Raw genomic sequence first — 15,000 nt, 5'->3', positions numbered from 1 at the left:
AATAAACCATCAGTGTTATCAACCGCATTGTAAAAAGAAATAGCGTGGATGGTTCCCTATAACGCTCTTCACAAGTACATGAAATGATCAGTCCACTACTTTATTTCAATTTGGGTGTTTTATATAAAGGTGCAGTATAGGTAAGACTCATATTTGCTGAAACTGAACCTATGTTCCAGTAGAACTACATGAAGCAGGTCATTTAAAATAAATAAATCAGTCTCCTCTGGCTCCACCTACAGTCTGTAGTGAAATTAGCAAAAATCCACCGCTCCCTGTTCAGATGCACCAATCAGGGCCAGGGAGGTGTCTAACTGCATGTCAATCACTGCTCATGCACACACATTCATTCTCCCTTGTGGGGGGAGGGGCTTAGGAGACCGTTTTGGGCTTTAGCAGAAAGGGGGTCGGGACTGAGAAGTTGTCGATGTTAAAAAATGTTGGCTAAGTCCTGGATCTTCACAATCCTACCTACTGCACCTTTAATTTTATAGCATTTACATGTTTCTTTTCTTTAAAAGAATGTTGTCAAAATGTGGAAAAAAACATCAGAACAAGTGACTTAAAATGTTGGGAAAAACGGCAAAAGTGTCTAAAAATGTTGACCCAGAAAAGCTCAAAGTTGCATGGTGGACGGGGAGACGACACAAAGGTTAACTGGCGTGGCAATGTGATCGATCAAAAAACACAAAAAGGTTTCTGGACATCACACTGTCTTTTAGCAGTATTCTCCATGGCAACATTCAGACCGCGAGTCATCCCCTTTACATAAACCGCTCGTTGTTTGGGTTCCTCCAGGACTCGGTGTCTGATGTGATGGAGCTCCTGAAGAGGCAGGAGGACTTGGAAGCTATGATCCAGGCCCAGAGCGACCGCTTCATCGCACTACAGCAGAAGAAAACACAGGTTGGTTGATAAAAGCTACAGTGCCCTATTTTAACGATCTAAGTGAAGTGCATCCCATTCTTCAACCAGCATTTGTCGCAAGTCAGCCAACGTGGTTGTGTTGGTCACTCTGGCACCAACAGCACGCCCAAGCTGATTCCACAAGTGTTCAATGGGGTTGAGGTCAGGACTGCTGGTTGAAGAATGGGACGCCATCCCACAGCAGTGTGTGACCAGCATGAGGAGGAGGTGCCAGGCTGTTGTGGCTGTGTATGGTTTTTCCACACGCTACTGAGGCTCCTGTTTGTGAAATCAATAAATTGTTAAATTGCCAATATATCTCGTTTCTTCAAACTTCAAAACTTCACCAAACAAGTCAACGGCAGAATAAGCTGTTTAGCATTGGCAGAGACGATTTGGCAAATTTTTCATGGGCGCAACCCACATACTCAGCGCTGCTGCTCATCCCACAAATGCATGTTCCTTACAGATGTGTATCATTTGAAAGGGAACTAAACAGGCTTTCCAACGGTATAAAATATATGCAAAACGTTTTTCTCTACTTTTTCCATCATCATTTAAATGTTTTCCAGGTCCAAGGCTGTTGTTTAGTAAATCTATCTCTGACATCGCTTGATTCTTCCTCTTTATAGAGGAGAGAGTCTGGAATTTTCGGGAGAGTCTGGAATTTTTTTGTTTTGTTTCGAGGCTGCTCTGGCCGGTCTGATCGCGTCCAGTGTCAAGTCTAGTCCCTTTGTCAAGTTTCTTTGTTTAGTTGGTTTCATGTTTCTGTTGGTTTTCCTGTCTTATTTTGAAGTCGGTCTTTTCTCCCTATGGACCTTTTTCACAGCAGACATGTTGACTTGTCATAGTAGGAAAAGCCCAGCTGAGATTGATAACCTTAACGATGGCTCAGTTCCATCAAGTGTCCCAGTAAGATATTTCAGTGAGTCAGCATGCACAATACCAGGACCTCTCCTAAGTGGAATGCAGCCATCAGTAATGGTTTAATACCAAGACCTCTCCTAAGTGGAATGCAGCCATCATTAATGGTTTAATACCAGGGTCTCTCCTAAGTGGAATGCAGCCATCAGTAATGGTTTAATACCAGGACCTCTCCTAAGTGGAATGCAGCCATCATTAATGGTTTAATACCAGGACCTCTCCTAAGTGGAATGCAGCCATCAGTAATGGTTTAATACCAGGACCTCTCCTAAGTGGAATGCAGCCATCATTAATGGTTTAATACCAGGACCTCTCCTAAGTGGAATGCAGCCATCATTAATGGTTTAATACCAGGACCTCTCCTAAGTGGAATGCAGCCATCAGTAATGGTTTAATACCAGGGTCTCTCCTAAGTGGAATGCAGCCATCAGTAATGGTTTAATACCAGGGTCTCTCCTAAGTGGAATGCAGCCATCATTAATGGTTTTGAACACACCTGTGCTTTTCCTACTATGACATGTCAACATGTCTGCTGTGAAAAAGGTCTATGATTTTCAGAAATGAGAAAATAGATGCAAAACTATCACAGAAATGCAAAACAACTACAAATAAACATAACAATTTCCAACAATAGATGCAAAATGACTACAATGTGATGCAAAATGTACTTAAAGTAGACTCTTTGAGACTCTATGAGTTTGGGTTGATCTTGTTCCAACATAATTCATATTAGGAAATACATGAGTTCACTGCCAACTAGCTTAGCTTTAAAGTTTGTTTTTTTTCTCCTCAGAGGGAGAAGAGACTTCATGGAAGTGAGAACACGGACCTTCAGGAGAGAAAACCTCCAGGCAGAGTTTCCTCTCTGAGGAGTAAACCGTTGGACCCAAAGACCCCGCGGACCTCCTCCTCCAGGGACATCGTGCGTCGAGTCAGCAGCGGCAGGAAGCCGGACAGGCCAATCAGATCGTCCATGTGGGACAAGAAGACCTCCACCAGTCCCCCAAAGAGCCCGTCTCTCCACCCTGCCCTGGACTCAAGCTGGAAGAAACTGGAGGCAGGAGATGACGCTGACGGTCCTCCTGCTTGTCCCGACGCCAGCCCGATTTTAGCGAGACTTCAAAGCCGCCAATTAAACTCGACACCTGGCTCTCCACTCAGAACATCACCTCCACACCTTGCCTGTCAAACCTCTGTCTCCTCTTCATCTCCCGAGGAAGACGGACATCCAAAATTCAAACCTGCTTTGTCTCCAAAGCCAAACATTTCGTCCCCTAAAACCTCAGTCTCTTCTTTATCTCTTGAGGATGATCCCAGATCCAAACCACTTCTGGCTCCAAAGCCCAGAATCTCGCCTAACGTCCGCTCTGAGCCCCCAAACCAAACGGAGAAAGCTGCTACGCCACCTGGCTCGCCTCCACCAATCAGAGAGCTCGTTGCTCCGACTGGACCACCGTCTCCGCCCGTCGCAGAAAGAGGTTTCTTTCCCCCTGAATCACAACCTTATTCAACGGGGAAAGAGCTAGACAGCGAGCCTGATCCTCCCGATTCTCCACCACCTGACTCCCCGGCTGCTGCACCAATCACAGAGCAGGATACCGAGTCAGCTGACCTTGCTCCTCCAACGCGTGAGGTGACTCCATCTCCTCCTCCTCCGCAGCGGCAGAGGAAGTTAGAAGATCTGCCGGAGGAAGAACGCAGCACAGAGGTAAAACAAAACTCTCGCTCATCATCAACTGTCATGACTTCTGTACGTAGTTACTGAAAGCTGATTGGCCGGCGCGCTCTCTCTCTCTTTTTTTTTTTTTTTTTTTTTTCTCTCTCTCACACACCTGTGGTGTTGTTAGGTAACGGCAGAGCAGCCAATTAGGATGGAGGGGATGCTGGAGATCAAACTGAAACAAGGAGGAAACAAGGTGAGAAACCTCTGGCATCAGACAGATGTGTAAAGGCAAGAAAATGTTGTTTTTTTAATAAGAAATTCAATTTCACATAATTTTGGAACGAAATTTACCTGATGAAGGTCTAAGACTGAAACGTTGTATTTTTCTAAATAAATTATTGCTTGCGTAATGGTCAGCGTGCAGGACTTTCTCTAAGCTTTTGATCTGCTACTTTTGATTAGTGATAGACCGATGTTATCGGTCGGCCAATATTTGCGATTTTACGTGTATCGCATCGGCCGATACGCGGCTGCTGCGTTCGCCGATAGTTTTTTCCCGGCATTATTTACAGACAGGCGTCCACGGGCAGCTCTGTGTTGCTGGAGACGCTGCAGCCATCCATATGATGCACATTGCACACATCATTTGGGTGATATGAATGTAAGGTGATTGCCGAAGTGACACTGATCTGTGTTTTTGGTTATTATTTTTTAAAGAAATGGCAGAGCAGATTCCGAAAACAAATCCAGTGTGGCATGGTTTACATTTTTATGATGTGTAAATTGAGGGAGCAAAAGCAGCATCGGCTCCAAATATCGGCTCAAGAAAATCGGTCATCGGCTAAGGCTGATGAAAAAAAAATCAGCATCGGCACTAAAAAATCCCAATCGGTCGATCCCTACTTTTGATTATATCCTACGCACCTGCCCGACAAAAGAGGTGTGCATAATTTTGGAACAGAATATACTGTATGGTTGGAGAATAGCCATGAGGTTTACTGTTTAATCTTTACTCTACTTGAGTGTCCGATGTGAAACCATTTCGTCACAGCGCCATCTCTGTTCAGTCTCTGTGGTTCAGTGTTACGAGAGTTGAAATTCATCTCGTCTCCTTTTTTCAGTAGTGAAATATTATAGTTAAAAAAAAAAAACTGAAGTGATTACAGTACAAGGCGTTGCAGCGTCCGTCATGCCTGCATGTCCATTGTGCTGATTGGCTGACAGGTGTGTCTTGTCTCTCTGTGATTGGCTGCTGCAGGGTCTGGAGCACTGGGAGGAGGTGTTTGCCGTCCTGGAAGGAGAGACGCTGAGCCTGTTTAAAGACCGAGCGGCTGCCGCAGAGGTACGAAAGACGATGGCGTGCAACAACATCAGTGTAATATTTATATTTACTCATGCACGGGTTAATAAGGCGCACACTCGGTCAGCCAATAGAAGAGGTCAGCTGGTGGAGTCTCCAGAGGCTGGTTTTACAACGTTAGAGACGTCTCCTGTTTCAACAGCCAATAGAGAAGTCAGCTGGTGAAGTCAGCCACAATCAAATTATCCATAATCCATTTTATTTCTATGTTAGAAAGTTGTCGGCTGATTCCAGCATAAACCAGCATTCTTTAGTGTTCTTGTATACATATATTACATATATTATGTAAATTATTTATGTATTTATATGTATTTATAATTTGAAAAGTATGTTAGAGAGTTGCTGAAGAGAGGGAGCGCCTAGGACAAAGCCGTGAATCAGAGAACTGAAATGTGTTTTTGCTGATTCATCACTAGAAATGTAACTGTAGCGAGCATGTAACTATCACTGACGTTATCCACATTGATATTTACACACAAACAAATGATATATTTAGCTACAATAAGCCTGGAAGTTTCAACTCGTCTCGTTGCGCATCTTTGGTCTGAACTGGACTTTATACACATGGAAGTTGTATTTCAGGAGCGGTCAAACCGTTTTCTATCCTCTGACACGTTGATGAGATGCTGTGTGTCATGTTTCCACAGAGGGCCTCTAGGTGGCCTCCTATCAACATGGACGGAGTTGTTTGCAGGGAGAACGTTTACTACAGGAGGAAGGAGAACACGTTCAAACTGATGTGAGTGACATCACGTTCACAACATTTGTATTGGGCTTCAGTTAGGGATCCACCGAATCCAGATTTTTGAGGTTCGGCCGAATACCGAATCCACTGGTTAATCAGTCCTTCCAGAAAAATGCGGAGGTTTTTTGTGATGGTTGCGGGCAAAAATCCTTGATTATGCGGCACGTTTTCTTAAAAAATGCAATGGAATATGCTATATGATATTTATGCAATTTTATGCGATGAAATTGCGGGAACTTGCAAAAACTTCGGTTTGATGAAAAAGAGAAAACAAAGTGATTTCCCACCCCCAACACCCTGCTTTTCGATGATGTTCACGTCGCCTAATTACGTCACTTCATAACGTTCCCGTGGCAACAGGGGAAAATGGCTGCTCTTGTGTGAAGGACACGCTTTTTATTATGATTATGAAATCATGCAAGCCCCGCATATTTTGCGCGGAAATCGGCATTTTCTGCGGCGAAAAATGCGGCCCCCGCATAAATATGCGGACTTTGGCTGATTATGCATTGAATTATGTTTTTTCTGGTGGGACTGGTTGAGATTGTGCTGACTCCTCCTCCCATCCTCAGTCCATGAACCCAGTAAACACATGAATGAAGTAAACAGGGACTGGCCTTCCTTTGCCGTACCTGAAGTTGCTGCATTCTGGCTGCTGTCTGGAGATTCCTTCGTGCACAACTCTTATTCTTTCAGATGTTTCGTACCAGATGTTGTAACAGCGGCCATGTTGTGTATAGTTTAGGGTCCTCGCCACCACCAGACCAATCAGCATTGCAAATTGAACATGTACACTGTCAGAAATAATGTGCAAAATTTGTACCTTCAGGGGTCCAACGGCTCGTCACTGGGGCAGTACCCTCGAAGGTTTACCAACCAGGGTACATACTTGTTCTCTTAAAGTTTGTACCCTTTGGGAGAAAATGTGTACCCCTGGGGACAATAATCAACCTAAATGCTAGGACTATGAATTTGAGACCTTCATGATTTCCTTGACAGCCCTGAGGCACTAGCCATCCCATCCCCCAATATCATTTTGGTCACAGCATGGGTCACACACTGACATCTTTCTTATTGTACCCCTATATGTTCAAAAAATGGTACAGACATGGACCCTTTCTCATGTTTGTACCTTTTCAACCTTTTCAAAGTTCAAATGTGTACCTTGTGGATCAACTATGACCCTTTGGGGGTACATCACCAGCAGTAGTACCTCCAGAGAACATGAATGGACCTCAACCGTATACCTTTATTTCTGACAGTGTAGCTGGACTTGAATGGTCTTCTTTTGACTGAAAGTTCTGCCAAACAACAACTTTTTCTGCTCACCAGTTCCATGTCCACTTCCTCACAGCCTACTGCATTGAACGATCCACCTACTTAAACACCTTCCTGTAATCAACGGCGCCGTCACTACGGCGACCAGCGTAGCGCGCCGATTGCAAGCGTAGGGTTCGGTTCACTGGGAAAAAATTCTACGGTTCAGCAGAAACCAGAACCCTGTCAAAAAGCCCAAATATTCAGCCGAATCAGAAGCCCAATCCTGGATTCGGTGCATCCCTAACTTTAATTAAAGTTAGAAATAATATTTGTTTGCATATTTGAAGTAGCTCCCATGGTTCTGTGCAACACACACCCCTTCTCTTTTTGTCTGTATGATGTTTTTTGGTATGTTTGGATTAAATAACTAAAGTGTACAGTGTAAGATGCTTTGTACTAAAACTGCAACTAATGATTTATTTCAGTATCCTTGCAGCTGGAGATTATTTTCTTGATTAATCGATTGGTTTATAAAATGGTGAATAAAAATGTCCATCCTAGTTTCTCACATTGTTGTTGCTGACTGTGTGTGTGCGTGTCCGTGCGTGCGTGCGTGCGTGCGTGTGTGTGTGTGTGTGTGTCTGTGTGTCTGTGTTTCTCAGACTGCAGGACGGCAGTCAGTACCTGTTTGCAGCGTCCAGCAGAGAACTGCAGCTGCTTTGGGTGAAAAAACTCCAAAACTGCTCCGAATCTGCCAGCAGCGACTCTGACGACTCAGGGTAAATACACATACACACACACACACACGCGCGCACACACACACACACACACACACACACACACACACACACACACACACACACACACACACACACACAACAGAGACACACACACACACACACACAGACACATACACACACACACGCACACATACACACAGAGAGACACAAGCACACACAGAGACACATACACACACACACACACACACACATACAAACAGAGAGACACATACACACACACACATACACACACATATACACACACGCGTGCACACACATACACACAGAGAGACACATACACACACAGACACAAGCACACGCGCACACACATACACAAACACATAGACATGCACTCACAGAGACACATGCATGCACACACATACATACACACACAGACACAGACACACACACACACAGACACAGACTCACAGAGACACACACATGCACGCACACACACGCACAGAGAGAGAGACACACACACACACACAAACGTTACTGTACTTAGAAAAATGAGAAAGAAATGAGTGGACTTTGTCCAGTTAAAGCTTCACCACAAATTTTTACGAATACTGAATGTTTGTTTCAGTGTGTTCGTTTCTTTAAAAGCTTGTGAATCTCACATTCAGGAACAGAATCTACACACACTATCACAAGACCACAAGACACACTAAATGACCACAAAATGCCAACATGACATCATGACTTTGCGTAAACATACACGCCAGCATTTCCTAAAGCCAAATGGCGTGTTATCTGTACGCATTTTGAGCTATCAGCGTGTATGTCTACGCTGCTACCAAGTGGCGTCGCCCCAAACATTAGGGAAGGCTTAAAAAAAAAAATAAAATAAACATTAACAAAATAAAAAAAAACGGTTGACAACGCTAAAAAGCGATTATGCGTCTTGATAACACGCAAAAAACGGCATACAAATTGACGTGTCATACATAAGCCACTTTAGGATATCAGTCTGATAAATGGAAACCCAACCGAAAAAGATGTAAACAGACTACAAATAGACGTAAAACGACCACTAAGATAGGTAGATATGGGGGGGAAAGGGATATTACAGTGTTACAGCAGCAAAATATCAGACACACAGCACACATACAGAATATACATGAAATAATAGGAGACAAAAATGCTAAATTACTAAAAGAAAAATACTCTGAGATCGAATGTTTTGCTTCTGGCTCTCTGTGCCCAGGGGCCCATTGTCTCATAGTCTGCCCATGTTTTTTAATAACGTATAAAATCAACTCAATAATTTGCATTAGGAAATATGTGAATTCCCTGCCAACTTAAGACCTTGACAGTCTTGGATACGCTGTGCTGTGAGTGTGATTTTTAGTCCGAATTTAAAAGGTTTTGAGGTTTGATTCGTCAATATTTTGTCCCGGCTGTCTGTCTCTCTACTACTGCTTTGATCTAAAGAGTTTAACTTCTCATAATGGACCTTTTTCACAGCAGACATGTTGACTCGTCATAGTAGGAAAAGCACAGCTGAGATTGATAACCTTAACGATGGCTCAGTTCCATCAAGTGTCCCAGTAAGAGATTTCAGTGAGTCAGCATGCACAATACCAGGACCTCTCCTAAGTGGAATGCAGCCATCAGTAATGGTTTAATACCAGGACCTCTCCTAAGTGGAATGCAGCCATCAGTAATGGTTTAATACCAGGGCCTCTCCTAAGTGGAATGCAGCCATCATTAATGGTTTAATACCAGGACCTCTCCTAAGTGGAATGCAGCCATCATTAATGGTTTAATACCAGGACCTCTCCTAAGTGGAATGCAGCCATCAGTAATGGTTTAATACCAGGACCTCTCCTAAGTGGAATGCAGCCATCAGTAATGGTTTAATACCAGGGCCTCTCCTAAGTGGAATGCAGCCATCATTAATGGTTTAATACCAGGACCTCTCTTAGTGGAATGCAGCCATCAGTAATGGTTTAATACCAGGGCCTCTCCTAAGTGGGATACAGCCATCATTAATGGTTTAATACCAGGACCTCTCCTAAGTGGAATGCAGCCATCATTAATGGTTTAATACCAGGACCTCTCCTAAGTGGAATGCAGCCATCAGTAATGGTTTAATACCAGGGCCTCTCCTAAGTGGAATGCAGCCATCAGTAATGGTTTAATACCAGGACCTCTCCTAAGTGGAATGCAGCCATCATTAATGGTTTAATACCAGGACCTCTCCTAAGTGGAATACAGCCATCAGTAATGGTTTAATACCAGGGCCTCTCCTAAGTGGAATGCAGCCATCATTAATGGTTTAATACCAGGACCTCTCCTAAGTGGAATACAGCCATCATTAATGGTTTAATACCAGGACCTCTCCTAAGTGGAATGCAGCCATCAGTAATGGTTTAATACCAGGGCCTCTCCTAAGTGGAATGCAGCCATCATTAATGGTTTTGAACACACCTGTGCTTTTCCTACTATGACATGTCAACATGTCTGCTGTGAAAAAGGTCTATGATTTGCAGAAATGAGAAAATAGATGCAAAACTATCACAGAAATGCAAAACAACTACAAATAAACATAACAATTTCCAACAACAGATGCAAAACGACTACAATGTGATGCAAAATGTACTTAAAGTAGACTCTTTGAGACTCTTTGAGTTTGGGTTGGTCTTGTTCCAACATAATTCATATTAGGAAATACATGAGTTCACTGCCAACTTAAGTACTTGATACACTTTGCAACGAGTGTGATTTTGTCAGTATTTTAAAGATTTTGAGGTTTGATTCATCAATATTTTGTCCCGGCTGTCATCACTCCTGCTTTGATTTAAAGAGTTTTAATTTCTCATGATGACTTTCTGACCTGAACACGGTTACCAAGGCATTTGCGTCACACCAGACGTCAGTCAGTCGCTGAAGTGTTTGACGGAGTTCCAGACTTAAAGTGGTTTTCATCAAACTGCGTCAGGTAATTAGCCTTTCACATCTCACCTGTTCACACTGAGCACTGTGGGGACTCTGAGGCGGCTGAGAAGCCAAAAAGAATTACTTCTTTAACCCTTGTGTTGTCTTCCCGTAGACCAGAGGTCTTCAACCTTTTTCAAGCCAAGGACCCTTTAGCTGAAAGAGACACAGAGCAGGGACCAGTGTTGGGAAAGTTGACTTTCTACATGAACTAGTTCAAAGTTCAGTTCACAAATTTTAAAATGAACTAGTTCAAGTTCACAGTTCCAAAAATGAAATACTTCATAGTTATTTTTTTTTCTATACAGTACAGGCCAAAAGTTAGGACACACCTTCTCATTCAATGTGTTTCCTTTTTATTTTCATGACTATTTACATTGTAGATTCTCACTGAAGGCATCAAAACTATGAATGAACACATATGGAATTATGTACTTAACAAAAAAGTGTGAAATAACTGAAAACATGTCTTATATTTTAGATTCTTCAAAGTAGCCACCCTTTGCTTTTTTATTAATAAGGGAAAAACTTCCACTAATGAACCCTGACAAAGCACACCTGTGAAGGTAAAACCATTTCAGGTGACTACCTCATGAAGCTCATTGAGAGAACACCAAGGGTTTGCAGAGTTATCAAAAAAAGCAAAGGGTGGCTACTTTGAAGAAGATTTTTTTCCCTACATTTCTGTCACTTTTTTCAGTGTTCTTTAATCAATTCAAGGTATTTAATCAAAATCAGTTATTTAACTTGTGAAGAGCGCTGTATGGAACCATCCACGTTATTGTTATTGACAATTTGGTTGAAGGAAACCCAAATTTCTGATATAGAAACTTTTTGAAAATGGGTCAGATTTGACCCTGAGGACAACATGAGGGTTATTTGACGAGGTGGGTTACATTCAGCGGGCACACAGTGGTGGAAAAACACTGCTGCTGCTGCTGCTGCTAGCCTTGTCTGGACACATGGATGTTTCCCATAAACATAAATATATTCTGATCTGATTACAGCAAAGGCAATGTCTGCAGTATTGACGGTAACATAGGCTCCAGAATATTTCCTTCTGGATTGAGAGAGAGAAGTATTATTTTTTTGATTAGGACAATGCGCATTAATCAACATTTCTGTAAATGCGCCAGTGTTAGCCAGTCGGCTGATTTTCAACTGTAGTCAGGTGCAATATTTGAAAATATTATTTTATTTTTTATTATTATTTTTTTAATTACATGTATATATCTGCATTTGTGTCAAAATCTCGAGACTTTCAAACATCAACATGTCATTTATGAATATGTATTTGTGTGTGAATGACATATAAGCATCTTTTCCTATTCTATGTTGCCTGGAAACGCTTCCAACACGCTGGCGTGTTGCGTGAAAAATAGGCGTTGGTTCTATTTCTAGCATGCACGCGCTTTCTCGAGCCGCGCCTGAGACGTGCCACGCAGGCAGTGTGCACGCTCTGACCTGTTAACATGGGAGCCCAAATAAAAATGGACACGCCACACATCCAGTGTGCAGGAGGCCTTATGGTGCAGCCATTTGTCTGTGGTCATGTTAGAGAGATATGTATCACTGCTATCGGGAAGCCCATCAAGCGTCCAATGCTGGGAAACAGGGTGACCCCTACTGTCTAAAAATAAATAATAATCTCACAGTGGATGGGAACCATCAGACTATAAATCTTTGTTCACAATTAGTTCCCTTAAAGTGACATTAGTCTGTTTTTGTTCAGGAGAGCGTCATCGGTCAACCTGAGTTTGGAGAAGTTGGCCGAGGCTCCAGACGATTCGGCTTCGACCAAACAGCTCGACAAGAGAGCTGAGAGCCTGGAGAGACGATCGTCCACGGAGGGCCAGCCTCCTCCCAAACCGCCCCACACGTACTACGACAAGCACCACTACCCAGAGGAAGGGGAGAGCAGCACAGGTCAGTCCACACACCGCACGTTAGCATGTTGTTTAATGCTAACAACTAGGGTTGGTTGTCGTTTGTTTTTGTTTTTCTGATACTGGTGCTAAAACTAAAGCCATGACGATAGTGTGAAGAACTCCATCGCTACCTTGTTCTTATAGGTAGCTGGTTCCTGACTGAAATGAAATGAAAAGGTGTGGTGATGGCGCAGTGGATATGACACATGCCTTTGGTGTGGGAGACTAGGGTTCGATTCCCACTGCGATACATCAACCGTTGTGTCCCTGAGCAAGGCACTTAACCCCTAGTGGCTCCAGAGGTGTGTGGCCTCTGACATATATAGCAATTGTAAGTCGTTTTGGATAAAAGCGTCAGCTAAATGGGTGGTTTTTCCGCTCACGTGCGCTAGGGGGGAGCGAGACGACCACATTTCAACCCGAAAATAGTCCTATAACCATTCCCATGACTCCGAAGCTGTTCAGTTAAGGTAAATTAAGCTAAAAAAACAACTGCATAGTTCTCCTTTTAAACCGTCTTTAATCCAGCTACTAGCTAACGGTAGGCTAACGTTACGTGCTGCCAAGTGTAACGTCAACAAACCTCACGTGCAGCGTTGCTGCTGTTGCCTCTAACGTCTGTTTCGGAGCATCATAGACCAGCGCAGGCATTCTGCTGTTGTCATTGGGTCCGGTAGACACCGGTCATTTAGGAACCGGGGGCCATATAGGGACCGGGTTTCGGTACCCGACCCTAGCTGTCTTGCACCAAAAGGTTCGGAACAAACTCAAGCAGCTTCTGTTTTATTATTATTATTATTATTATTATTATTATTATTATTATTATTATTAATATTAACTGTCTGGTTACCTTTTTTTTCCTGCATTTTAATTAATCAATAATGGAGATGGAGTTTTATTGCTAAATCTACGTGAAATTCTGCAGGATTCTGTGTCTGCCGATTCCGAGTGGGCCCAGGTTATCAGTGAGCGTGTGAATGAATGAATCTGTGATTTATTGCACTGCAGATGCAGAGAGCCGACAAAAGCAGCCTCCTCCTCCTCTGTCCACCGACACCCAGGACCCCCCAACTGTGACCCCCCAGCTTACAGACGACAACACGGGCAAGTCAAGACGGAGCATCTTCAGGAAGATTTTCCCCAAGAAGTAAAGCTTGTCAAGTTTAGTTTAGTTTACTAACTAAGAAGTAAATCTTTATCGACTCAATCAATCCATCCAGTCACTTTTCTTCATACTGGGAAGCCAAATGGTGCCATGACAAAGATGTTAATATTGAAATAATAAGGTTTCACCCCCCAGAATCGGGGTACAATTTCCAGCCCTGACACTAGATGAGGTGTTATCGAATGCCAAGTGAAAATAATCGTACATACAAAGTGCTTTTATTTAAGTGCCTCGCAGAAAATAAAGAACCCAGGGACTGAAAAAAGGTGATTATACAATTCTCTAATAAATTCTCTAATAAAAATCTTTGAAATTAGTCCAGTACTGACTGAGAACACTTTAACCGGCAGCCATAAACGGGGCTGTTATGTAACCCTACAGGACAAATGTTCAGCATCAGTTAGGGTCCACTAAAAGTTGTGTTTTTGCCACTGACAGACTCTTATTATTCTGATTGTCTGACAACATTATGGGATGGATCCCTACAGAGATAGACCTTTTAGTTAAAGAGTAAGATCCTTTTAGTTTAACATGGAACAGCCCCAAAATCACCATCACCAAACTCCACCAGACTCCATGTAAATAATCAGGACTTTTAGCGTGTATAGAGCCAGCATATCTCCACCAGACTCCATGTAAATAATCAGGACTTTTAGCGTGTATAGAGCCAGCATATCTCCACCAGACTCCATGTAAATAATCAGGACTTTTAGCGTGTATAGAGCCAGCATATCTCCACATGTAAATGGGTGAATTAAGGGTTTATTTCAACCAAACCAGAGCGGTGGTTGTTGGAACAGTGGAAAGATGAACCAAGACGGCTTTTGGTAGTTTTATTTAGTTTCTGTCCACTTTGAATGAAGTGTGTTTTACGATGATAAAAGTCCTGATTATTTACATGGAGTCTGGTGGAGATATGCTGGCTCTATACACGCTAAAAGTCCTGATTATTTACATGGAGTCTGGTGGAGTTTGGTGATGGTGATTTCGGGGCTGTTTCATGTTAAACTAAAAGGATCTTACTCTTTAACTAAAAGGTCTATCTCTGTAGGGATCCATCCCATAATGTTGTCACACACTAAGAATAATAATCTGAGTCTGTCAGCGGCAACAACAGACCTTTTAGGTCCACTAAACCCACGGTTTAACGTTACATTGCAGCTTGTACTGGACCAATTTCAAAAATAGTTGTTCCCACCAGTCACTTAGACACAAAAACACAGTTACCCTTTAATATTTTCTTCCCCTCTGATGAGAATTTGTTTATGTGTTTCTGCTCTAAAACAGTTTGAAGCGACATCATCTGAAGAGTTTAGATTTCCGCCTTTTT

At 42.8% G+C, this 15,000-nt stretch overlaps 1 protein-coding gene across 1 annotated transcript in view; it reads left to right on the top strand.

Annotated features, from left to right (window-relative positions):
- sptbn5 (spectrin, beta, non-erythrocytic 5) overlaps positions 1 to 14,125 on the top strand; it is a 137,241-nt gene extending 123,116 nt beyond the window's left edge. Inside the window, exons 65-72 of the mRNA XM_039785451.1 lie at positions 799 to 906; positions 2,624 to 3,538; positions 3,678 to 3,746; positions 4,752 to 4,835; positions 5,501 to 5,592; positions 7,521 to 7,637; positions 12,310 to 12,503; positions 13,514 to 14,125. Coding sequence (XP_039641385.1) covers positions 799 to 906; positions 2,624 to 3,538; positions 3,678 to 3,746; positions 4,752 to 4,835; positions 5,501 to 5,592; positions 7,521 to 7,637; positions 12,310 to 12,503; positions 13,514 to 13,656 — 1,722 coding nt within the window. The 3' untranslated portion in view covers positions 13,657 to 14,125. The remainder of the gene's footprint in view (positions 1 to 798; positions 907 to 2,623; positions 3,539 to 3,677; positions 3,747 to 4,751; positions 4,836 to 5,500; positions 5,593 to 7,520; positions 7,638 to 12,309; positions 12,504 to 13,513) is intronic.
- The last annotated feature ends 875 nt before the right edge of the window (positions 14,126 to 15,000 follow it).

Source organism: Perca fluviatilis, chromosome 20 (assembly GCF_010015445.1).
Source record: "Perca fluviatilis chromosome 20, GENO_Pfluv_1.0, whole genome shotgun sequence".
NCBI lineage: Eukaryota > Metazoa > Chordata > Actinopteri > Perciformes > Percidae > Perca > Perca fluviatilis.
Note: the sequence above shows the minus strand (reverse complement) of the source record. Positions and strands in the feature narration are given on the sequence as shown.